Source organism: Fulmarus glacialis, unplaced genomic scaffold (assembly GCF_000690835.1).
Source record: "Fulmarus glacialis isolate BGI_N327 unplaced genomic scaffold, ASM69083v1 scaffold262, whole genome shotgun sequence".
Lineage (NCBI taxonomy): Eukaryota > Metazoa > Chordata > Aves > Procellariiformes > Procellariidae > Fulmarus > Fulmarus glacialis.
In genome coordinates, this window is record NW_009199521.1 from 14231 (window position 1) to 40851 (window position 26621).

The following is a 26621-nucleotide window of genomic DNA, read 5'->3' on the forward strand; positions in this document are numbered from 1 at the left end:
ATGCTAATCCCTACCTAATTCACCATGCTGCCTGAAAGGTCCCTTTCTCTATCCCTCTCCCTGAATGACAGCACATTTTAAACATGGTGAGTTTGGGGCAAAGTCACTAACAAAATCACTCGATCAGTCTCTTCACACGTGTGTGATTTACACAGCCGAGAGTCTCTGGTCAGAGACTTCAAGACCACCTTATCTGACATTTGCAAAAAACCTCCAGGAATCTGGATCTGAAAAAACTAAATTTCAGCCTTTGAGAAAAGTTACACATAGAGAGTACATATTCCTCAATGTACAAGCTGGCTTAAAATAAATTCTCACATAGTGATTATCAAAAAGGTCAGATTTTTGTCTACTATGGCCTCTAGCTCCTGCTGTAGAAGTTGAAAACAGCTACCTATCCAAACCCAGTGTCACATCTCCTACTACACTAGTCCAACTACAGATATAGCAAACTCGCATTAGCTCAGCTCTTGCAATAATGTTTCAAGGTTAAATACAGTTCAGACTCCGTAAGTCACCGAGTCTATGTATAAAACAATGCAACCCCCCCAGCCCTGCCGCAATATGCCAGTGCATATTGTTGCACAAGGTGGACCTCTTCTGGTGAAGAGCTTGTGCTCCAAACACCTGGTTCCATTAGTCTTGGCTAAGCGGACGTCTACAGGGATCACAACATTACACAGTTTCTTTTAAAAGTAACTAAAGCACATGGCGGGGCGAAGGGGAGCAGCAAGTCAGAGAATCACAGAGCACACATGGGAGTCCTTACCTCAAAGAGCGTCAAACTTTCATCGTTCAAGATGATTCTGGGAGGTGCAATAACTGAAGTTAAAAAACAAGTTACAAAACAGGACCACCCAGCAACCAAAACAATAAATACAGCAGGTATGGGAGGGATTAGTGCTCTTTAAAGGAGTGACATGTTCACATTGCCCACATAGGCTTCTTATTAGGCAAAAGCATAATGTGGCTAAGTGAGCAGGTTACACATTCTTTGCACTCTGAGGCTGTATTTAGGGAAGGAATTCCTCCCCTCATGGCATCACAAGATCCCATATACACAGCTAGGAACAGACTTTGTAAAGTAAGGCCAAACATTACCAACAGCACACTCACACAAGTAAAATGGCAAGTCTGCATCTGCAAGGTGGCTTCTTACAAAGTCTCTCAAAATGCCAACTGTGAAAAAAGGAGAGAAAGGTTTACTGAATTACATTTGTTTCTTCAGATGCTGGACAAAAAGGCTAACCTGTACCAGCAGAACTGCCCTCTACAATGTCTGTAGATTCCCTTTTCCTCAAAAGAATACTGTTACTATTACAAATATCTTGGAGGGAAAAGAAAAAAAAAAACAAAACACCCCCAAGAAACACTTAGACATGCTGGTCCCTTAGCAAAATCTAAGGATGCCAGTGAAGTTCTTCCTAGGAAATCCAATAGCAGCTGCAAGATTTGCAGTGACCAGCCAGGTGAGACTCTGGTAACTAGTTATTAGTTCTTGTTCCATACAGAAGTATCAAAAAAATTGTGTGGGTAACCATCACTGCCTGCTGCGAATAAGAGGATCTCAATTAACAACAGTAAGAGCTACTTGGTGTATGGTCTGACCGCCTTCTGTGAACTGATGGAGGCAGAAAGGTTCATCCCCTGTTATTCTTATTACAGCCTCTTTTTCTTCTTCCTGGTTTTTTGGTTTTGTTTTGGACTGGGGGGGGATGGTGGTATTTTTTTTTCCCCAAAACTTTTTACGCTTTAACACAGAGGAAGTGTCCAAACTCATCTCAGTAACTTAACATTTGGACGCAAACAATGGGTATCAAGTGAAACAGTTTCCTGAGCACAAATATTTTGCCATCAAGCAGCCTGACAGTCTCCATCAAGCAGTCCTAGAAATAAATTCCCCTTAACTAAGTTAATTACCCCAGACCCTTTTCTCATCCAGTTCAGGGGCCTTATAAGGACAGTGTAATTAGCTACTGCTGCTTTTTCAGAGCAGTATTACTTCCCTGGACAGCAGAAAGATCTGTCCAGAGCCACTCTCTTTTGGCATGCAACTAATCAATGATGAGAGAGGTTAGCTGCAGCTACACAGACTGAAGTGGAGATTGCTCTTACCAGTTTCACTAGGACAGAAGAACCCCTGTAGAACATGACGGTCTGGAAAATGGACTCTCAACACCACCTAAATCAGAGGCAAAGTGCGTTAGGACAATTGTTTATGGCTGTTCTGTAACACCTGACCTTGGCTTAGAATTTGTGAGCAAGTTTTTTTTTTTAAATGGGGAGATTTGAGATATTTACTCTATAGGTATAGAATAGCATACTGGCTAACAATTACTGTGCAGCTCCTCAGAGAACACGGGCTGTCTGGTTTTCAAAGGCTGTAAGAGAGCTCATCTATAGAAACAGTATGATGTAAAATGCAGCAGCACTTATTCAGAAAGTAGGAGCTCCCCGTGCTAAGTGATGCACAAACAAAGTAGAAAGTCACCCATGGACAGGTACAGACAGTGTATCAGTATCCTGAAGCGTCCATAGACCATACGTCTGAAGTAACTCGTACCATTCTATTTCCAGCATTGGTCAGAAAGCACTTAACTTGGGAACTTAATCTCATATTTTTTTGCAATAAATCACCAAAGACAAAAACTGTATTAGGATTGTATTTACAGAGTAAGATATCTCCAATCTGTAACACCTTATCATTTAACTTATAATGAGATACTATCAAAATGTAAGAGCCTACAGAGGAGAGGCAGATAGGAAAGCTCAGTCATAAAGACTGACATGTGCACAACATAAGGGTTTTGAAACATCCGGAACAAAATAGAAGGAGCTATATTGCCCACCACTCAACCACATCATTACAGGCCAGCTGATTTTATATGGTACAACTGTTATGCAAGTCTCACAATTAACAGGAACAGAAATTTGAAAAGTCTTCCTATAAGTAGCTCAAGATCCTGTTGATCACAATTGATTCCCAAAGTTACTCAACCCCCAAGTCTGGACTAGCCAGAGAGACTGGAAAAAGAACAAATGCTACCTTTGGGTAACGCTCTAACTTTTCCTTCAGCTGAGCCTCCCTCAAAGATTTTGTCATCAGTGGAGCTTCTTCCAGGCGTTTCCTAGATACACGGGAAGACGAAAAGCTGTCACTTTTGTAATTTTAAGATGTATTTTTATTTTATTAAGAAAGCAAAAGGTCCATGCAGGGCTGATGAGAATTGCTCAACTGTTCCATGTATCCCTCACAGCATTTTCCCCACCTCCTGTGGTTCCTACCCCAAAATCTCATATATGGAACTACTAAACATCAGCAACAATACTGTATAAAACTACTTTTCTTGTACAAGTTTAAAAATAAGTTCACTACAGCAGATGCCAGAAAAGATACTAAGAGGAGCAGGGGAATGTTTGCTTAGACTACTCAAGAAGAGATGGACTTGTTAATCCAATAAAACAGAGACTAAAGTTGGACGTGATTACTCCAGGGAGGAAGAAGAGCTACTGAAGCTGAAAAACAATGCTGGCACAGGAAATTAATGGGTATTAATTAGCAATAGGGAAACAAAACAAAAACGAGATGTTTCAGATCATTCAAGAACTGGCATTGTAGACTGATGTTTAAAAAGGAGTAGTGGGTGCAAAAAAAAATCTCCCTTTGTTTAAGATGAAACAATAAATTCAAGAAAACGATTATGTATTTTCCTGTAAGTAAAGAAATTTGTAATTTTAAGATGTATTCTTATTTTATTAAGAAAGCAAAAGGTCCATGCAGGGCTGATGGGAATTGCTCAACTGTTCCACGTATCCCTCACAGCATTTTCCCCACCTCCTGTGGTTCCTACCCCAAAATCTCATATATGGAACATATGAACATTATTAGATCCAACAGATCCCATGTTCAGCTTTAGCTACTTTTCCTTGTTTGCACTTAATTCTGAATAACTGATGTACTAAGCTAGATTTTGGTGAAACATTTGATCATATAATTCCGCACATCTATTTGCAAGTTAATCTCTTACACCTATACAGTTTGAAGGACCTCTTTTTGTTTTTAAGAATCATCAAGGTGTCTCAGGAACAGCTGCTGAACAAAACAGCTACAGGCTTACTTCACCAACTGTGCCCAGAACTTCACCAGCTGTACACCACATTCCAAGATGCTCTGAAAGTGCCAACTCATAATCTGAAAAGCAAATATACGGAACTAATGTGCTCCATTCCTTCTTCATGTATCAATTGCTGATTCATACCAATTCTCAGCTCTTCATGAAGTCAGAATTAAATTCTAATTGCATTTAAAATGTTGCATGGTATACAGCTAGTTTTTGTTAAGATTCAGCAGCTGAGAACAGAAGCCAACTGGTATCAGTTTCATGTGTAACTTGCCTTTATTTTTATCCCTGGCTGTGAGGGGATAAGGGATTACAAGCATCAGCAAATTCGGAAATTAGGTCTTTTTTTGAGGGGGCTGTATTCCAGTAACCCCCAACCAAATGATCCTACATCTGTACCACTAAATACTCTAGACCCACAAGCGGCAGAGCAATTTTCAGGCCAATCTGTGTACTCATGTGGATTTTGGTGGCCTGTGGGGAAAAAAATCAGCTCTAAGTAAAAACTTCAACTCAGACTTGGTTACAGTGTAAAGCAGGCTGTCCCATGGTCTCAGAGAATGCTTGTAATGTTTAGTTTAAAGGAATGTTATGATCCACTTGAAACTAAATACATTCATGAAATTAATTTCTTTAAGGAACATACAGACAACAAAATGCTGTTGTGACAGGGAGGTTAGTTCATCTTAATCTGAGTTTTTAGTTTAGAACTGGAATAAAAGTACAGTAAAATCATGAATATTTGACAGCAAGCTACTTGAACAGTGAGATGCATAGTTAGTCCAGCTTCCTATACTTCTTCCTGCTCTTTGTGCATGTTCCAAATATTCTTATGTCTTGATGTGTGGCTAAGTTTGATTTTGCTTTATTTCCATTTGGGTAATGTCTCAAAGTTGTTTATTTCTGATGAGGTCTAATAAAAGGTTAATTCTGTTACTTAAAACACAAGGTGTTTCTTACTGACTGAAAAAGCTACTAGCTACTACTGAAGTCAGTGGGAGTTATTCTTATGAAGCTGGATCATTGTGTTTGTTCACATTTTTTTTTGATTCTCTCCCCCATCCCACTGAGGGGGCAGGAGTGAGCAAGCGGCTGTGTAGTGTTTGGCTGCCTGCTGGGTTAAACCACGACAATATATTTGTCCATCACAAGTTACAAATTCCATCCATTTAATTCCTAATAGTTAATGTGAAGTCAGATCAAAACAGAGAGCAGGAGCTCACCACTGCTTTGGGCCTCCAGCAAGTAAGAGCACATCTAATTACAAAGGCAGTGGCTTCTCTTTCAGAAGAAGGGAGAAGGAAAGAAAGAAAAAGAGGTGGGGTGTTAAGTGGCTTTGAATAACTCCCTGAAATGCAGAATACGGGAAGGAATCTTTCTCTTAATCCTTTCTCAGTGAGGGCCCATCCCTGATTAGCTTGGGGTTCTCAGATAATCTTATCACCACATAGGCATCACAGACACTTCATGATGAAATTTTCAACATCCACGTGAAACCATTATCCCATGCACAAATGCTCAAGTGATTCACACAAAAACATAAGTTCTGTCACAGAAACATGACATAGCCCTTGAATTCAAATGACATAAAGGGTCTTCCAGTGCTGATCATTAATTAATTCCACACCCAGAAACTTATCTACAACCCTTTACCCAGAGATCACAGCCAGCTATAGGTGCATAGAGTCACACTGCTCAACAGAAGGATATGGAGCAATCTCACTTGCCAGCAGAAAGGGAACTTGCCTCTCACTCTGCAGCTGTGCCAAACGTTTCCGTACATCATCCACTGTGACTTCAAAAAACTCATCAGGAAGCTCTTCTGGGCCAGCAGGAAGTGGTTCTAGTAGGTCTAGGTGACATACAAGTGGCTCTCGTTCTACAAGCTACAGAATAAAAATGAGCTTCAATTAGTCTTAAATGCATTGCTTTGCTTATGCTGTAAGGTTCCTGTAAAAAGTAAAAGGACAGTATTTGCGAACGGAAATACAATCACTAGCGTGGAATTCATGTCACTAAGATCAGACTAACAATACAGAGGTTGTCAGCATTGTCATTTTTTATAGCTGATAGAGCTTGGGGCACAATTCCTCCCAACAAGCAGTAGGAATCTATATTGTCAGATGAATCACACCCTAGCAGTTAGCTACTCTCCGCCGTCAGTATAGAAAGCCCAGGGTAATAACATCATCTAAAATAAGGAGAGACGACTCCTTTCCAGGGAGTGCCTGTGAAATCTCTTCACTTACAATACAATGATATTTTGCAGCTGAACCCTACTTCTAGCTAGTTAAAAGCTTGTTACAAGTACGCAGAAATTACTCCCATCCCAAAACGAAAACCTACCTCTCTCTGCTCTACTCCAAACCTCTCTCAGTATGCAATCGCTTCCTTACCATTCTACAGGCAGCATACAACTTACACAGGTGCTATTCTTCGTACTACAGACTACAAACTGCCCTTTTAAGTTTTTCATCTACCATGCACTCCTGGCTCACATCATATCTTCTGTTCTCTTCGCTTCACACTCTCTTGCCACAGAACCAATGGCACTAGTTCCCAAACAGGGCTCACTCCATTTCCTCTTACTCTAGAGAGCGATCCTTTGTTTTGGGGTAAGGTAGTTTTTGACCTATTGAGTTCTCCGAACCGAGCTACTGCAGGGTTTCATTGTACGCATTTCAAATCTTTAACCCGGCTTTTGGGTGTGCAGAAAGCTCCCTTAGACAGTGGAAACCCTTTTGTTTTGCACTTAGAAAGTACTTAGCACTGAAATCAGCCCTTGTTGCAGGCAAAGCAGATGGATGTGAGGGGAGCAGTTCACTGTATGCATTAGCTGCAAAAATACATTTATTGGCAACTTTCCCTAAAAGCTGCTGAGGATAGGCCATTCAAGCAGCACACAGACCTCAGACAGCCAAGATACCCCTCTCACCTGCAGAGCAGGGCACAGGCAGCCTGGCCGCTCTGCTCCCCCTGCCTCCAGAGCCCAGAACTGGGAGTTGGATCTCATGATGGCAAACCTTCCAGTACAATTGTGTCCTGGCCTATAACTGTGGTTGCGGTTATTAAAAAACAAACAAACAAAACCCAACACCAAACCCCACAACCCTCCAAAAACCCAAACCAAAACCCCCCACCCCCCACCCTATTAGACAAACAGCATTCGCTGCCTCTGAAGGGAGAATGACATCCCTCCCAACTTAGAAAAGGTTAGATACTGGCTACAGTACATTAAAAGCAGCAGCTTTGTCAGTATGTGAATATAAACCACTACTGGAGTCAAATACACAAGAGGCAGTTACACCTATTGGCTCTTGAACAATTCAAACTTTTTAAATCATAGAAATGTTTAAACGCACAAAGCTTGAAAGCAAACAGAATAGTGTACTGCAGGCTACAGGAGATGCAGGGGGGGAAGCGGTCCATGACTGAAGAGCCCCACGAGAACAAAAACTTTGATAGTTAATACAGCATTTCTTTACCTTCAGCTGCCAGCCTAACACAGCTCTAGGCTTTATGAACAAGCCTGATGCCCATTTCTTCTCCCCTTATTCCCTCACATACTCTTTCCAATCCTAGTTAATGCCCAAATGTCCTCCCTCCATCTGTTCCATCCATTCTCCCTTCCCCCAGGCACAGGCCCCTTGGGAACAGGAGTAGTCTCCCTCAATTGTCAAAAGCGACAACACAAATTACAAGGCAATGCTCACTCTGCTTGTGGGCACTAAAGGGTAATTTGAGAAATTAAAAGAGCGAGGTTGTGTGGGTGGGACCCTTGGCTACTTTTAGAAAGTTGAGCAGGGTCAGCTCTAACTAGTGGGTGAAGGAGCCTGATTGCAGCTTTCCTGGGGCTCAGGGGGAGGAATGCCCAGCGCTGCAGGCGTGATCCTGAGCATGCAGAGCCACTCTCTGGGAAAGGGCCTGTGGCACCACGGTCCTAACTGCTGCCAGCAGCTGGTCTGGTAAGGTCAGATCGATGTCAGAGGCCAGAAGAGAATTAATCAGGCCTCCCCAATAATCAGGTATACTTCAATCTCCTCAAAGAGGCTCAAGTTTCATTTCTTTCTAAACACACACATACTGAAAATAGACTTCTCCTTCCAAAAAAAAAAAACCCCAAAACAAAAGACTGAGCAGGCATATCCTAAGGCATGTTGTGAAGGGTGCTGGGATATGATGGAGAGAATTCCAATGTCTGTATTAGCAAATCCTAAACTTACCATTTAGTATTGGCTCTAGCAAGCACTTTAGCTAATCCTAACGGTAGCAGGATTCCACAGGGGAAGAGTCAGTCTCCGCCCAAACCATGGTAGTAGCTAAAGACTTCAGCCAAGACATCAGAAATCATGAGATAGCAGCAGGTAGACATATATCCCAGTCCTAAGTGTTCACCCCTCTTCCTCACTGTGTGTTCACTACTCCAGACCTGTATGTTAGAAGTGTCATTCAAGCGTCAATTTCCAGACATCTTCATTCAAACAAATGGGTCTCCATTGCCAACAAGATACTGCAAATGGGCAGTCAGGAATTTCCTCTCTAGAGCCATTCCCCAGCCTAGCAGAACTACCTACATGCTATGATACAAAATTCACTACTCACCAGACTTAAATGCCCTACTCTTGACCTCCAACTTGCAGCCAGCCAAGATGTCCCTGTTTAATTCTCTGCAGGATACCTGTACTGGCCCCAAACAGACACACAGCTACCTTTTAGCTCCGAAGTCTGTCATTTTATCTGTTTCCCTAGCCAACACTGAATGCTGAATAGCTTAACTTCCAAACCAAAACACATTACTTAGCTACTACTTAACATGAAGAAACATACTTTTCTGTACAGAAGGAGCAGATCTGTGCATATCTAACAAGACTGCAAAAATACACAATTAGAGTAAGAATTCCCTAATATTAAATTTTCAGCTAACCCCCAATAACAGAGTGAGACCTCTGGAGACAGCTGTAATGAGTGAGCTTTTGTGAAACGTAATTCAGGTGGTTTGAGTCAGAGTTTCTGCAACTCAATTCCAGAATTGCACAACAGGGTCTGATCAGACAAGGGCAGCACAAGGTATCTACTAAGCACTGCTTAGCAAACAAAAGACATCATCATCTTGCCACTGAGGATGCAAAGACTGCCACATCAGAATAGAATCATAATATCTGTTCTGTCGTGTATTTAACACCCCGTGGAATCAACCATATATCGCGCCTCCTTACAGACATAAGAAACACTCTTCAGAAAGAAAGAGGTATCCATTCGTGTTGCTCTACCAATTCTCTCTTTCCCCAGAATCCAGCCATCATCCTGTTCCTCCTTCTTCATCCATTACCATTTGCTCACTTAGTTATTCCAATTAGGCATCTCTCAATCTAAGTACTCTCAATACAGCCTTATTTTAAGGTGTCACCAACAATCCCGAAGCACAGACAGAATCCAAAAACTACCTTCCTGTAGCAATTTACAAAAAGGAGGCTACCAGGTACACCAACTCACCTTCCAGTCCACTACACATCTAGTGTTTTCTGCAACCGTGACAAAAGGTAGCCATCTCCTGTAATAATAAACAGCCACCATACGGCAGTTTCTACCTTCCGTTATGTAACTCTGGAGGAAAGCAAGCTGTGCATTTTGCTGTCACATTTCTGTCAGCGATACCTTTCAGGAGCCAAAGATGCTGCGCTACCGTTTATCACCTTCATTCTTCAAAGTCTCTACTCCTACTACCAAAGTTGAGATGTTAGGCACTTTTCACCAGGAGGCTGAAGCCATCTATTCACAGCAGTGTCTACTAGGCAGTCTACGTAACTGCAGTCTATGTGACAAAGCCAGGTATCAGGAAGAATGCAGTTCACTCTATGTCACCACCCCGGACCTAAGTGAGCAGGTAAGCTGAGGAAAACTTATTTCATTTTAAGTGAAGTAGTGGCTATTGTGCTTTCCACAGCAGCAAGCTCTCCCTAGAGACCGACCTCCTCCCCACCACCTCAGGGAGCTCTAATCTCATGGGGAATCTGGTGTAAAGTTACCTTCTAATAATTAATGTTCTGACATCAAAGTCAGCATGCAGCTGTCTGTAAACCATCTTTAGCCCAAGAAACGAAAGGACGCCGGCACAGATTTTATCCAGCCTCTCTCTTCAGCTTCAAAAACCACACACAGGCAAAGCATTAATGGGAAGATTCTTTTACAAAAATGGACCTTTGATGTTTAAAAATAATTTGTTTTGTTTTGGGTTTTTTCCTCAGGACTGAAAAGGGACAAAAAGCAGATGCCATGTGGCCAGCCCTGCTCTGCTGTTGCTGCTGAGAGCAAGGAGAGCGGAGGATGGCAGGAATGGAGGAGGGAACAAAATGTAATCAATCAGCAGCAAAAGCACCAGAGATCAAAGGGCTTGAAAGCAGCAGTCAAAATCACATGCTGTTTAACACAAGGGCAGAACCCCCCCAACAGAATCTGCAGCTGCTTCCAAAGCTGCTCTCAAACTGGAAGGGAGGCTGGCTCCAGAAGTGCCTCTGAGTGGTTTGAACTGGACTGCAATTCTGAGAAAGATGCCGGATCATGAGAGTCCTTAGGCCACCGCTGTTCAGCTCTGTGCCCAACAACACAACTTCATATTAAGCTGTGGCCAGTAAAACGATAAAACGAGTTCTGTCTCTTCCAGTCCGGCACACGGAGAAGTGCAGACAACAGGACTGGTGAAGAATACCACCACAAACCCTTGCACTTCTTCCTTCCTTCCTTTTCAGACACAATTGAAACTCCTTCTTTCCAAATCCCTCGTAGGTGAGCGCGGTTGAAGCAAGCACCACATTAGACTGGACAAATCACCCAGCCTATTGTTTAGTTCTCCATGCTCAGGGTCTGTTCCAAAAGGTTAAATAACACTGATTAGATGGACCCAAATATGTTTCTAATATACTGAAATATTCACCACTGGGTTGGCAAGGCCTCCTTCTGCTACATTTGTAACTGCTCCAGAGTCCTTCCAGGGTCTGGCTTCTGCTCCTAAACAATTCAGAAACTCATCAAGAATGGACTGCAGCCACAAAGAAGTCAACCAAGGTAGAATCTCTACATCAGTGTGAGAGGATACACATAGTCTTGCTAAATTCCTCCTGGATTGAGCTCCCTTTGAACCTCATCAGGCACCCTTTCTTTCTACATGTGGCTTTCCATTGTTTCCATCTGATCCATGGCTGGATCAGAAGCAGAGATAAACACAAAACTCCAACTCTAGGAGGTACTAAAGAGTAGGAAACAATGAAGGGGATCTCTGAACACTAAAGCCAGCCCTAGTGATGATGTGTGCAGGGAAGGTGCAAGGGAAAAAATCCAGGATGTGAAACTCTCAATGCACAATAATGTGGAGTAAGTTATGAATTTCATGCCTCCTGTAGTTCATTTTACGCTACTTGCCAGACATATCCAACCTTGCTGAAGGCATTCAGTTCCATACAGCTGCCCTACAGAAAGCATACTTAACATCATTCAAAGACCATCCTGTGATGGCATCACAGTGTTATTAAGCCATCAGTTCTGGTATCGCTACATGGGCTAAAGCATTTTTAATTTTAACCAATACAGTTTTAACTTCACAGACACCAACAATGATAGATGTGCAATTTGTCTTTCTGGGAGAAGGGTGAGAGAGAGGTAGACTACTTAAGAACCAGGATATTTTAGAGCAAGACAGAAGACACTTTTATATGCAAGCAGAAATAGAGGAGGAAAAGGATGGAAGGTTTCTGCTTCATCTGCAATACTAAGAAAATTAAGACTCACAGAAGGGATGGGACTAGACTGAAAGGAAGAGGTCCAGACCTGTTTTTTTCAAATATCAAACTCCTGGCAAGTAAGATGCAACTGTAGCTGAAAAATTCCTTTCCTAGATCTATGCCCCTTACATTCTACCACACGTGTCACCAAAAGAGTTAAACTGTAAGTTAGAGTGACCACAGGCAAAAGGAACTCTGAGGAAGCAGATGTTAACAACTACCAGCATGGGATACTGCTTTTACAATAGCTTTTCTATGGAGTTCCACGTTCCACAGAAAGGCTCAGATGAGAAATCTGAGCACACGTTACAACCTAAGAGTTAGAAACACTGACCATCTTCTCAGATCCTGGAAGTCACGGGATCAAGTTGCAACAAACCTATTAAGACCGCTTCTGCTCCTAGGACAATCCTACAACAAGCTAGAAAAGTTATCCCTTTCCATATGTAAAACTCTACCAACCTCATACCTTCTGTGTGATCTGGGGGATAAGTCAGTCACAACAAGCAGTAAGCACCTTCGGGGTATTATAAAACTCAAGTCTGACCAAACTCTGCTCATCTTTAGCAAAACCACACAGCAGATAGCAATTTTTAAAAGAAGGACAAGTACCCAGGGCTCAGGTGATGAAGTGGGCATTTGCTAATGAAATTTGCATGGAATTTGAGGCACAGAGAGTGAAGCTCTTCTGGACAGTGCTTTTAATGCAGTTGTGTTGCCTCCATTAGATCCATTCATCAAGGATACCTCCAGGTTCAAAGCTCTGCTTGCCTCTGGACAGCAAATTCTTAAATTCCCATCCTTCGTATTTCCTATAGTAAACTGTCCAAAATGCAATACTTCCTTACTGAACTCTTGGCAGAACTGTGTATCACCAAGGCACTTAGCCCTGTATTATGGGGGAAAAGTCTTAAATATGGAAACATCTTTTTCCTTGTAGGAGCTCAGCCTCAGGCAAGGCAGGATAAAAAAAGCCCTCACTGCAAACAAATTTTCCCTTACCTGTTCTTGCTCCTTTTGCAGTTCTTGGCTGTTCTTAGACTTCTTTGGCTTTGAAGGGCCACCAGGGCTGGAAAAAGTTGTTGGCAGCTTTGAAGATGGCATATCTAACCCAAGAGATGGTACAGCTACCGAAGAGTCCCCAAGACGCTGTCCATCTCCAAAAAAAGGGACAAATGGGGTAGACTCGGGCTCTGAGGAAGGCCACAGCTCCTCCAAGCTGGCATGAGATTCTCTAATCGAGTCTTGCTTGTCTGTGCAGCTGTTTAAAGACATGGCCACATCCCTGTGGTCCAAGTCCTTCAGGGATGTGTTTGCTTGAGGAAGGGGCACATCCACTGCTCCTTCAATAGAGCCTGGCCTCACTGTCAGCTCATTACACCGCACCGTGGCACCCACAGCTTCCTCCCGACCAGATGAACTGCATTTCTTCATGACAACTCTTAAAGAAGACAACAAAAGGAATAAAAACAAAATCATTTATCCTAACAGTACTGCTGTGCCCATTCTCAATGTGACCATAACACAAAGAAGACAGCTAGACTCAAATATACCCCTAATTTAACGATGTGCTTCTTCCAGACACTCACAAAGAACAAGCTCCAGTTGCTCTGAAGTTAGGGGTGGGGGGTCAGGGGTTTGTGCAAAAAACCAGAACAGGAACTACCCGCTCCACAGGAAGAAATCTGCCTTCCAGGAAAAAACAGCAGTCAGTTGTAAAGCACAGCTTCTAATCACTCCTGCCTTCTGTATATACTGCGAAGAACTGGCTAGAAGATCACAGAAAGGCTGTCATTGTCCCCCACCTCACCCTCCCAAACAGTCAGCAGGAGGCACTGCAGGGATTGGGAGTTTAATGCCTCAAATCCAAAGCAGGGAAGAATGAAGTGGTAGATGATTGTCCTCTCAGAGAGACTTTTAACTTTGAATTGCCTGTTTCACTCACAGGGAAAAAAAAAAGAAAAAAAAAAAGAAAAAAAAAGAAAGAAGCAAACAAGCCCCTTTAATCTGCACATGACTGGTCAGTGCCAGCATCTGCAGCTGTGGGAAGCACATCTGGGCAGCAGTTTCAGATAAACAGGCAAATGCAATAATTACTGAGTGGCGCGATGTTTGTCTTTTTGAACTTTTTCATGCTTTTTTTTTTTTTTTGGTGTTTGAAACAAAACAAATTCACCACCAGAGTGGAAACGAAAAATGAAGAATCCAAACTTTGCTCCTCCCAACCTGATGATGGCACTGCCTCCAGTCAGGCCAAGTGTCTTCAGTGTTGTCTTCTCTAGGGCATCTTTTCCTGATATCTGCAACAAAAACAGAGGAAAGTAATTACGGCAACTGCCTACCTGGGACAGCATTTAAAATGCTCTTTCTAGAAAGAAGCACGTATCAAAACAAACACCCCACAGCACCAGAAACAGCTCAAAACACACTAAAAAGCTGGAAATGAGACCTGAATCCATCTGTATTCACCTGTACTGCTTTACCAAATTCACTGCGTATTAAATGATATCAAGGGAAAATGACCTTCATATATTTCTGTCCCATACACACATCCCAATCGGATCCAACCTTAGCAAACCATTATTTTTATGTCAGAAGTTAAATCACAGGCAAAATCTCAGAGCTGAAAGACAGCCGATTTCATTACATACACCTCCCATCTGCTTGTAATGACCTGTTCCAGAATAAAGACGATCTGTCCACAGAGGTCAGTGGGAAGTGAAGCGGACAGCTAGGGAGAGCAAATTCCGTAATACGCACATACAAAATATTAAACAAAACATTAATAGCAAAAGATCAAAACAGAGAGAAAAGCAAATATTTATTAAAATGAAACCACTGTTTTGACTCGAGCTTTAGAAGAAGTTGGAAAGAAAAACACAAACAGGTCATTGAGCTTATTTTATGGGCTCAGAGGTCTAAACGGCCCAGGGTTATGTTCCAAGAGAGCTTTTTTCCATACAAACACGTCATACTTTGAAAAGACCAACATTTTTCTACTTCCCCTCTCAAGAAAGTTCAAAAGAAACACTTTCCAGGTTGGAAAACAGAGCTGAGTTTTCCTTATTTTTTAAGGACTGAAGGACAAGAGACAGTTAAGAAGACTGCTGACTTACCTCATCTCGCATGTAAATACAGACTGGAGAGAATTCACCATGCTGTTCCATAAACTCCCTGCAATAAAGAGCAAAATACTGCAGCATCTGTAGAACAGTCTACCCCCTCCAAAACTAACGTAGAGCAATAGTAAGAAGTGAAATTAGATAGCAACACTCTCCTCCATGTTCCTCCAGCAACAACCATTACACAGTTCACAGAGTCAGTATTAGACATTAGATAAAGAATTTGCTCCAATGCATTCACTGTTGCTTAAACACAGCCCTGAAAGTTTAAAAACAAAGGAGAAATAATTAAAGTTAATTCTGAAATTGGTTGATCTTACTAGATAAACTTCAGCACATCATTCTTCATGTGCCTCAGTAGCCGATCTAGAACATGACTTAATAATACTTGCTCTTTTTAACCCCTTATCTAAGTTGAATAGTTTATTATAGTTTAGACCATACTTTCCTTGGGGACAGTTTCTTTCCATGGATGCATAGCAACAAACAGAATGAAATACTGCTCTAAAGCAAATAATGTGAGGACAAAGAATTTGCCTGTCTTAGTATCAGGCAGATTAAAAAAGAAAAAAAAAGAAAAAAAGAAACAGCAGAAGCTTTCAGATTCTGGAGACCAGGGACAAAGCAAAGCCAAAGGAAAGATCAACCCACATTTAAGCATTTCAGTGAGGCAGGACACGTATTAGCAATGATGCAAACTGCTGACAGGCCATCTGCAGAGGAAGACATAAGTGAAGAACTCTTAGAGAGGGGGAAAAAACAGTAAGATGCTACTCTTGACAAGATGCCACTCTTCCCATTTTCCTCCAGATAAGCAATCCTGAGGCATTCAAGTAGAAGAGAAGCTTTATCACATATTCACTTGATCAAACACAGAAGATGGAGAGGGAAAATACAATCACTGCCTGTCACAGCAAGTCTCAGTTCTCATCCAAGATCATACAATTTCAAAAGACAGCACATGTGGAAAACCCTACAACAGGGTGTTCTTAATGAAAAAAAAAAAAAAAGGACTAATACTTTTAGCAAGGAAACCTCAGATGTCTGTAGAAAAGTAAAAAGCCTTAGAGAAATAAGTTAGAGAAGTACATTGCACTGAAGCACTGAAATATGTGAGAGAATTCTCCCCACCAAGCACACCAATGGCAAAATGTGACCGGGAGAACACTGTCCATGCTGAGACAGTGGTGGTTCGGAAAGACAACTGGCTGAATTCTCGCAGGCATTTTTTTCAAAAGTTTTAAATTCAAAAGCTTCAGCCTAACTTAGAAGGGGAAATTACAAAACAAAAGGTGAGAAAGTTGCCCCAGGATATTCCCCATCAACACAATGGGAACTGATGAAATTTATCCTTCTCCATAATGCTCCAGTAGCTCTTGTTAGCACATTCTGTCCTCCACACTGTCATTTCAGTTGCACCAGGACATCCCTTGGAAAGGAGCTGGTATATACCATCTGCACTGCAACAGCTGTTTTATCATCAAAAGCAAAACAGCTGAAATTCTTCGTCATCATAAACTCCCTTGATCTTAGTGCTCTCTGGAGTCCAGTCTCTGGCGGGAAAAAATGGCTTTCCCCTATGGCTCACCTCACCAGGAAACAATCACCCATCATCTTGGGTGACTTGAAGAGAAACCACCTCTCTGCAAATCAGCTAATGAAATCCGCTTGACAGCCCAGTAAAGCGACACATCCTTGAGGCCTCTGACAAAACAGGCTGAAGCTAGTCCCTGAAGTCAGCTTGTCATTTTATGCCCTATTATGCCAGCGTTGACTACTGAACTCATGAGGATCTTTGCAAATGACTGACTTACAGGGTTATGTGAACACTTGCACTTAACTGCCTCTTCAGTCACCGAATTCTAGTTTCTGCAGTGAACTTCACAGGAAAAACCAAAACCTACAGGACCCTGGCAGTGAAATCAGTGAGAGAATTAGATTCAACAGCAGAAGAAACTCTATTTCGTGTTGGTCTCTCCTTCAGCAGTCAAAGTGAAACTCAAACTGAAATCAGCTGAGAATGTCGTAAAACACGAAAATTGTCTCTTGATTGGAAGATTGGAACAGAACAGCACCTAAGAGACTACCTTCAGCACACCATAGCAGGCTATGTGTGCTCAGACTTTTCCAGACAACCCAGGAGAGCTAGTCGTCCCTACCTTATTTTCAGTGGATTTTGTTTCCAATCAGGATCAGCTCTATCCCTACAGGAATACTCAATAAAAGTGCACAAAAGATAAAGGACTGCTGAGACATGGAGGAAACAGTACAGAATCACAGAAAAGGCAGCCAAAACAGCCCAGAGGAATAAAAGCTTGAACCTCAAGTTTCCTGTCTGTCAGGAAAGGTGGATGATCACCATTTAGGAGGAGAGAAGCCGAGGCACGATGGAACACACGTCCTCACCACACAGACCCATAAGAGAGCAAACTAATTTGACTTACACAACCTAGTTTCATTCATCTTTTCAAAACTGCTTCCCACTTCAATCCAAGCAACTCTTCGGATTGAAGAACCTTCTAAAAATGTATGGAAAATATCTGAACTTAATGAGTGATACCACAAAAGTAGCAAAGAGTCATAGTCATTGTCAAAACTGTCTTCAAGTGTCCAGACTGCAATCGCTTCTATGTAAAACAGTTTACAAAGCTGCTGAAGCTGCCAGACAGGCAAGAGTGGGAGACAGAAAAGCAACAGTTCTCCCAGGCCTAATGCTAAAAGGGTATACAACGCTTGTGCCCTCAACCAGTCTCTGCAGAACAGACTCCAAGGAAAGATCCCCCAGAGACTTATTTTTGTATAACTCTTGGAAGCCAGCAGGCTCCTCCTCCAGCTGCTGTTAATCCATTACATGCATTCACTGAGGCAAGCACACACATCAAACACACTGTCATTTCTTTGATGTGCTGTTCTTCAGAAGGGGAACGGCAAGCAGATTAGATTCCTTCATGTAGTGATCTGACAGGGCCTGTAAACATCTTGTGCAAGGACTGCCGCACGCTGAGAGGAGGAGCAGCCTTACAATAGCTTCCAGACCTTCTTCAGACCCAATTAGCCAAGATGGACGCTGGAAACCCGGGGGAAATTCCAGTGGATTTAGAATACTTCCCCTCACGCACTTAGAGCAGCTGAGCATTCCAGGAAAACGTCTCCAGTTGGAAAGTCAAAGGAAGGATTCAGCAAAAGTCAACAACTAGCTGACTAGTTAGTCAACTGAGTCAAGACACACTGAAAAGCAGCACAGCCCATGAAATCTATATGGATGGCTATAGATCCAGCTTGTTTTGTGATTAAGTCACACACAGCATCTTTGCTGCTTGTGGAACTTAATCAAAAGTTTGCAGTTTGCAAAGTCCATCCAAACATCTGAGCTCAGCTTCCAGAGGGCAGAAAAGAACAGCTGTGTCTTATGAACTGAAGCTAATAATGCTTAGCACACTGTAGCAGTTAGAATCTTAAAAAGAGCAGCATGTACATTAATTATTAGTATTGCAATAACCTGTAACAAAGAAAACCACTCCAAAGGAGCAAAACTGTATAAAAAGCTCAAAATTTAAACCAAAGAAATAACCAATTAATGTGTGAGAAAGCCACACAAATGCTATTTGTCCATAATTACCACTCCCACTAGTCTACCAGTTCCTAAACTGCAACAGGCACTCTCTCCTCCCAGAGGGCACAAAGTATGTAGTAAGGTACAAGAGGGGCCTTAAAACACCCAGGAAAATTAGGCTTTTCTTGCCTACCTTCCTCAGTCAAAAGAAGAAGAATTCTTTTCTCTCTAGCATTTACATGAAGACTGTCCCGTCTGACTTAAGAGTAAACACCACAGTGTAGACCTGGTCCCTGCCCATTAAAGACGAGAAGAGAATGGTAAGACAGACTCATCTATATCACTTTAGAGTCACTAGACTACCATAAGCATTTCCTAAAACTATGGTTTGATGATACAAAATGTTGAGTAGAAAAACTGACATACGCCATTCCTACCCATCTGTCGCTTCCTCCTTTTGGATCCTTGTTTCCAGACACGCTACGCTTCTTGTCATAACTGCCTATGAGAGACAACCCTTAACTGGGTTAGGAAACTTATCTACCTGAAAGATAACATAGGGAAAATACTATCTTTCAGCTGAGTCCGCTAGTTAAGCTAATTCCCCATAAAGCTGCACAAACAGTATGAGGGGAGTTAGATAGGAGGGCAGGAAGTGAGCAATAACTGTTCAATCCCCTACTGCTACACAGAAGATGCCCCTGATCCAAACCCCCTGCCTTGGGCCAGCACTAGTCACTCCTTTGATCTTGTTGGGCCAGTCAGGGAACTAAGCTAGCAGAAAACTAACAGCACATCATTGGAAGGCTGGAAGAATTAGCTCCTTAACCCTGGAAACAGCTCCAGAGCAACTCCAGTCACACAATTCAACTGTGCAACCCTGACTTAATGAGATAACGTCAGCCAATTCAACCCAGAACCATGCTTCTTACGCTATTTCAACTGCGGTGTAGAACGCAGTTAAACTTCAGTTAAAGCAATTTATGCTAGTACATGTTAGTCTAGTACTAATACATACCCATAACCAGTCAATTACTACGGCTTAGCTAACAGGCGACAATCCATCATTTTGCATCCTGTAACTGTACCCTAAAAGGTTGAGCTTATCTGAATGCTACTGCACCATCACCCTTACGACTGACTACTAATTTCATAGCTTTTCTAGGAGACTTGGAGAAGCCTTGAAGACTTCAAAAGTTTTGACACAGAAAGCTACTGTCTCTTTAGATGAGTATTTAATTGGTTTGAGAAATTAACAAAAATAGTTCCAATTTGCACAATACCCTAGCACAGCATCTGAACAGACGAGCAAGAGATTCAAATGCAACAGAGCAACTAGCAGGAGGTGAGGAATATAAGAAAAAGAACAAGCTAGAAATACAGGATCTGAAAAAAACATTTTATTAAGAGAAAGGTAAAGCCAACTACAGTAGAAAAAAATTAAATCTGGAAATTCTGTTCAGAATAGAATGGCTGTCACAGCTTCAAGGCTTCATCTTCCAAGCCATGACAAAAATAAAAGAACTGTCTTTGGAGAAAAGTTTATTAGCTTGACATTTCAAAACAATACAGTATTTTAAAGTCAAAACTAAAGACAAAAGCAAGCACTGAATCTAGACTGGACTCTAATATTAAAGTTTTCTAACCCATGTATATATTCAACAAATGTAGGACCAGAAATTCTTCCATTTAAACAGGATCTAATCAGTCTTTTGAAGACTCCACATTAGCCTGCTGAGAGCTCCAGATTTCCTTGAAGAACCTGCACAACAGGAAGCCTCAAAAGCAATAGCAACTTGCTTAAGAACGAACCCCCTCCACCACATGGAACTGCAGCACAGAAATACTGGTGATCAAGATAATCTAAACTACCATCTCAACTTTGGCAGTAACTTGACTTCAAACAAGTTTGTGTAGAAGACAGGTGTGGCAATATATCCAGTTACAGTTTCTTCCTAGCCTTAGCAGTTTGTTACCAGTTTATGCCCTGAACCAGGAGTGCTACTCCAGGATTAAAAAATAATAACAAAACTATGGAGTGTCAAATCTGAAAGAGCAAGGAAAAGGCAAACATCTGTGTTGTAAAGGAAAAAACAGTCAAACAAACGCAAATTCTACAAGTCTGCAGGATTTAGCTGGATCACAGTAACAACAACTAACTACTGTCACGCAGAGATCCATCCAAACAAGCATTTTCTCACTGAATTGCTCACCTGATCTTTGCAAAATGGTTGAGAAGTTCCCACAAAGTCTGTTGACAGAGAAAGGTGTCTTGTAAACGGGAGCCATCATCTAATTGTAATGCAATCCGAACCTATAGGAAAAATACACTTAATTAATCTGAAAATTGAAAGAAAACTTTTTTTCTTCACAACAACTTTTTTCAATATTTCAATGAACTCTAGAACCTGCTATCCAAAAAAACATGACTTCCTTCTAAACACTTGCTGCAAAGGATTACATTAGTTAAAAATGCAGGAGTATTCAAATGATTATTTTAGAAGTTAATATTTAGAATAGTTCTATTGTGCTACGAATATGAGTATTATATACGAGGATCTTATGAGTGACCTTACTGAAGTCCAGGTAGACAATATCCACTGCTCTCCCCTCACCTACCAGGCCAGTCATTTTATCATAGAAGCTTATCAAGTTGTTCAAGCACGACTTCCTCTTGTTGAATCCATGCTGGCTACACCTGATGATTTTCCTGTTGTTCACGTGCCTGGAAATGGTTTCCAGGATTAGCTGCTCCATTACCTTCCCAGGGATCAAGGTGAGGCTGACCCACCTGTAACTCCCTGTGTCCTCCTTCTTGCCTTTCTTGAAGATAGGAGTGACATTTGCTTTGTTCCGGTCTTCAGGCACTTCTCCCAATCACCATGATCGATCAAAGACTATCAACAGTAGCCTCGCAGTGACATCTGCCAGCTCCCTCATCACTCATGGGTTGCATCCCATCAAGGCCCACAGACTTATGTATGTTCAGTTTGCTCAAGTATTCCCTGACCTGATCCTCTTCCACTGAGGGTACATCTTCCTTGCTCCAGCCTTTCCACCTGGTCTCTGGGACTTGGGATTCCTGAAGGCTGGTTTTGCTAGTAAAGACTGAGGCAAAGAAGGCATTCAGCCTTTTCCATGTCCTGTGTAACCAAGTCCCCTGCCTTGTTGAGCAATGGGCCCACATTTTCCCTAGCCTTCGTTTTGTCACCTATGTACTTAAAGAAGTCCTCCTTGCTGTCTTAGATGTCCCTGGCCAGATTCAATTCCAGTTGGGCTTAAGCTTTCCTAACTTCATCCCTGGATGCTTGGACAAGGTCTCTCTACTCCTCCCACATTACCCATCTTTACTTTCACTCTCTGTACGCTTCCTTTTTGTGTTTGAGTTTGGCCAGGAGCTCCTTGCAGGCATCCTGGCATTTTTACCTGACTTCCTATTCATTGGAAAGGACTGCTCTTGAGCATGGAGAAGGTAATCCTTGAATATTAACCAGCATTCTTGGGCCCCCTCTTCCCTGCCATATCCTCAACTGAAGGCCCATGCAAGCATCCCAAGTAATGTGTCATCATAAGCAATTGAGATGTTCTGTTTTACGCTAGCTGAAACTTTACAGCAAGGGCCTTCACAGCTATATAAAATGAATTCCAATAACCCAGACAGGATCGATGCAGCTGCATAAACTGAAACGCCAACCTAGAGCTCTGTTGACTTAAGCATCGATTTGCAGAACAACTTCCCTGAGGCAGAACAAACAGCATACTTGCACATCCACACAGAGAAACAACGCACATGGTCCAAATCTATCTGAGTTATTGAAGACCTAACCAGCTATTATCAGCCCAAAGAGACTACATGTGTAACTTGCAACTCACTTATGCTTCCTAACCACAAAATTTTGACCTACAATTTAAGAGTGAATTGATCAAAAAATCTCAAAAATAATTCTGGACGTTCCGCTATCAAGTTCTTAAACACCTGCAGAAAAAGGCAAAGGACAGCTAGCTGCCTATTCTAACAGGCCTTTTCCAACCTGGAATGTGAACATTCACGTTCATTAGCAGGTGCTCATGCAGATCCTCCATATTCTTCACAGAATTGCTACCAAAAAAAAAAAAAAAATCCAAGGCATTTCTAAAATGAGCACAGAAGACAGTCCTGAGGAACTTCAAACTCCTGATGGTCCCAAGGGAAAAATCCAGCAGCTGACCAAGAGATGGAGAATGGCAGAGCACTTCAGGTGTTATCTTTACCTTTTAGAGAATATTCAGCCTTCTTTTTCAAAATGTGTAACAGGTTTTGTGTGTAATGTGTAATAAGTAATTAAGTAAACAAGTAATAATTTCATGTGTAGTGAGTTTTCCCAATTAGCTCACCCATCTAAAGAAAAGTTAAAAAAAAAAAAAAGTCCCTATTAGATAGCACCTAGTGTCTCCAGTCAACTATGGTTTAAGTCCACAGAAATTGGCCTTATTCAAAAATCTGAGACGGACATAAGCCTAGGACATCAACAGCAGCTTTCTTTCATTCTGTGTTTTCATGTGCCCCTACCAACAATGGGAGTGCAGCCTCTCACTCTGTGAGAGCGTGTGCGCACGTGTGTGTGTGTGCGTGCGTGTGTGAACATGATGGGGGGGGCGGAGAGACAGACACAGAGAGAGAGAGAAAGATGGGAAAAAAAATAGACACCACACACTCTGGCAGTCTACTGTGCTTTTCTTGGAGGAATATGTTTGTCATCTGCCTCGGCTCCTACCAGTTCTTGCAGGACTGCAAACTGTGATCTGCTGGAGACAGGAATTCTTCTACATAAAGGAAACAGTGGCATCATCAACAACTAGCCAACAGAACTAAGTCGTTTCATCCCACCACTAACACAACCTCCTGCTTTCTCCTATGCTGGAGACAAGCCTTAGATTATTCTCAGCTACAGCAGAGTGATGACAGCTGACATCACCATTCTATAAGAATCCAGCCCAGAAATTCAGACTACCAGTTGCATCAGTTTTTGGGCAACAGTTCAAAGCTAAGCATGTCACGAAAGTCATATTCAGTCAATTAGAAAAGTCTTTTTAAAAATCCCAGACTCTATATAAAATAATAGAGACACTGGTGCCAATTATCTTCTAAGTTTACAAACATATAAACAAAAGGCTAACAACTTTAACACTAGAACTGTACGGATGGTACCCCTAAATCACCTGCCATAACAAGGGGAATTTGTTCAATTTTTCACTAAAGAACTGCCTTATAGGCATCAATGATCTTTACACACAAAGGCAAATCCAAAAGCATTCTATTTTAAAAATAATCAGACTTGCCGAACAAACTCATGATTTATCAAAACGTGTATTCTGTCCCTAAGAGTAACTGCTGCCAACACACCACAGGAAAGCACACCTACTTCCATGCACATTGTGTCAATAAAAGAGACAATAACAAAAGGCACAAAAGCAAATTCATCCCAACATTACTGAAGCTGGCCTGCATGATTGAGTCCGCATCTCAACTGCCATTACATTAGGGATAATGCTAGTGTCAGTTCTGGTCACAGAGTTATCCAGCTGTTTTAAACTTCCTACAGTATTTGACACTAGTTCCCTGTGGCAAGGAATTCTTTTGGTCAATTCTATTTTGTACAAAGTATTTTCTTATACTGTCTGTAAAATTCTTCCAAGTGAAATCTCTGTTCTTAGTTTATGGGACAGCAACTCTGTTTAGACTGCACCCTTCACAAGCACATTTGCTGTATCTTCTCAACTCCCTAAAAAAGGAACGAGCACTCCAGGGGAAGCTTCACTTATATAGATTCTTCTGTTGAAATACAACTAAACAGTAACAACTTAAACTTTCATGAGCTCTTCTCTTTTGTGATCTAAAGTAGTTACTCCATGCTATAACCCCTCTCCTACACTACGAAGTCCTTCTCACCCTTTCTAGTATGCTGTATATATCTTCTTGGGGGGAGGGGGGGGGCGGAAATCACTGGTTTCCTTCAGTACAATACCTCCCAAACTGGATGCAAGTGTCAGATAAAGTAATCACTCTACCATTTTAATAGAAACACTTTCCTCTGGCAGACGAACTCCATCACAACTTTTTTTAACTGAAAATTTTAAGCAGATGCTACCAGCTTGTGGTATTTTTTAAACTAAATAGGTCATTTGGAGCACAAACTTCTTTCTACCACAGAGTCACAAGGAAAACATTAGTGCCAAAACAAAGCACATGGAGGTTTTACAGAGAAAAACATGGACATCAGTGATCCCCAAAACTACGTTGCACACCCACAATGAACTAGAGCAGAGATTCCAAAACCTTCTCACACTACAAAATTCACTTTTCAATGTATGTATCAGTTTATCTTTGTGACAGCTAAGGCAACTGCCTATAACAAAATACCACTAATACGATTTGGCAGACAGACATTAAGACATTAGCACTAATAGACCTGAAACTTTCACAAAAATTGAGAAACTCCATATGAGGAAGTCAGTAAGAAGAGAGATGACTGTTAGTGATAGGCAAATTTTCATTCCCAGGCTACTTAAATAAGATCATATATAATTTTTACCACATAAAATCTTTACGTTTATTAACACCTATGCATCGTTTTAAAAGTATGCCTCCAGCTGTTACAGTGACATGCATAGAAGATTTTTAAATCTCCTAAACGTGACAATAATTCCTACAGAACACAGCATCCGTAAGCCCTTTGCAAATTATACTAAATAGGGACATCCGGCAACTCCTAAACACAGCACATGTCACAAAAAATTGTAAAGCTGTGTGAACACACCGTGAACAGCAACGCTGGAAAGCAAAAGAGAACCCTGTAAGAATTTGAAATTTTAGTCAAAATCCAGAGGCAGACAACAGCAACTGAAATAGAAATTAGGAAAGGGAACCGAGTTAGTAGCTCAACCGCTGAGCAAAGTCATCAGTGATGTTTAACTTCTTATACATTCATGACCACTAGTTTTTCAGCTCCCCAGATCTCCCTATCCTCCAGCAAACAGCTGGAACTCCACCATCATAGAGACTGCAAGTGAAGACCTCCAGCTACTAAATTACCATCTTCCACCACACCTTAACCAGTCTTTGGGTGGTCTTCCATTCAAGCATTGTCCAAGCCTACCCACACTCTTGCTCACTAGATCTGACGAGACCATATCCAGCACAGCTGATAACTGAACAAATCGGGTCACACTGTGAAATGAACATACCGTGTTTCCAATTCCCACTCTATTAGAGACTGGCACCATCTCCAGCTTGGCATTGTTGGGCAGTCTGGCAAATCTCCACTGTAAAGAGAGATCCAACACACTCCTCTGAAACCTAAAGAAGAACACAGCCCATGAAGACACCAGGAACCATCCTATGATACCTTTGGATCACTTCAGGGACTGGCAACAGTGCAAAGTCCAGGTATTGAGCAAGAGAATTCCCCGCGGGCAGACTAGAAGCCATAGAGCACAATTCAACAATGCACAACTGGTAATTCAGAAAACAGTCATCAACAAAAATTATTCTGCATACCAAAAAAGCTCCAGTTTGTAGAGGTCACAGGTAAAATACTCAAATACGTGTTCCTCCTCAGGCTTTAAGAGATAAACAGCAACTGAATACATATTTAAGCCTGGTGTTCACTGTTAAATAAAAAGGTACTTTTTTTTACTGCCACTCAGACAAACAACCTTCTGATTACGACACAGTCCAACCACCAGGTAAGAGAGAACAGTCCTACCGGTCTGTGAGCTGGCAGAAGTGCGTGTGTGGGGAGGGACATCTTCGTGGAAGTTACACGGGATCTCACGTATCTATCCCAAAAGCAAAGGGAACTTGGCACAGGGAAATCGGGAGAGATGTTTGAACAAAATAACTCTGTTGGAGAACAATCTGAACCGAAGCCCGTGGATCCCTCTCTCCCCACGGATGACCGTGAGTGATCTCCTCGTGCATTATCACGCAAGACCCACACAGCCGTGGCACGGGCTAAAGCAGAGACTGACCCGGCGAGCACCTCAGGGACCCCCGGGTCCCCCTCAGACA

At 41.9% G+C, this 26621-nt stretch overlaps 1 protein-coding gene across 1 annotated transcript; it reads right to left on the reverse strand.

The window, feature by feature from the left end:
- Positions 1-769: 769 nt before the first annotated feature.
- ASPSCR1 (alveolar soft part sarcoma chromosome region, candidate 1) lies at positions 770-25918 on the reverse strand (the record flags this gene model as incomplete). The annotated part of the gene is made up of 10 exons (XM_009573260.1): positions 25796-25918; positions 20785-20885; positions 15013-15070; positions 14123-14196; positions 12899-13337; positions 5868-6007; positions 3047-3128; positions 2116-2182; positions 1117-1179; positions 770-822 (listed from the first exon to the last, which is right to left on the reverse strand). Coding segments are annotated over exons 1-10 (1116 nt in total), but the record flags the coding sequence as incomplete, so codon positions are not given.
- Positions 25919-26621: the final 703 nt, after the last annotated feature.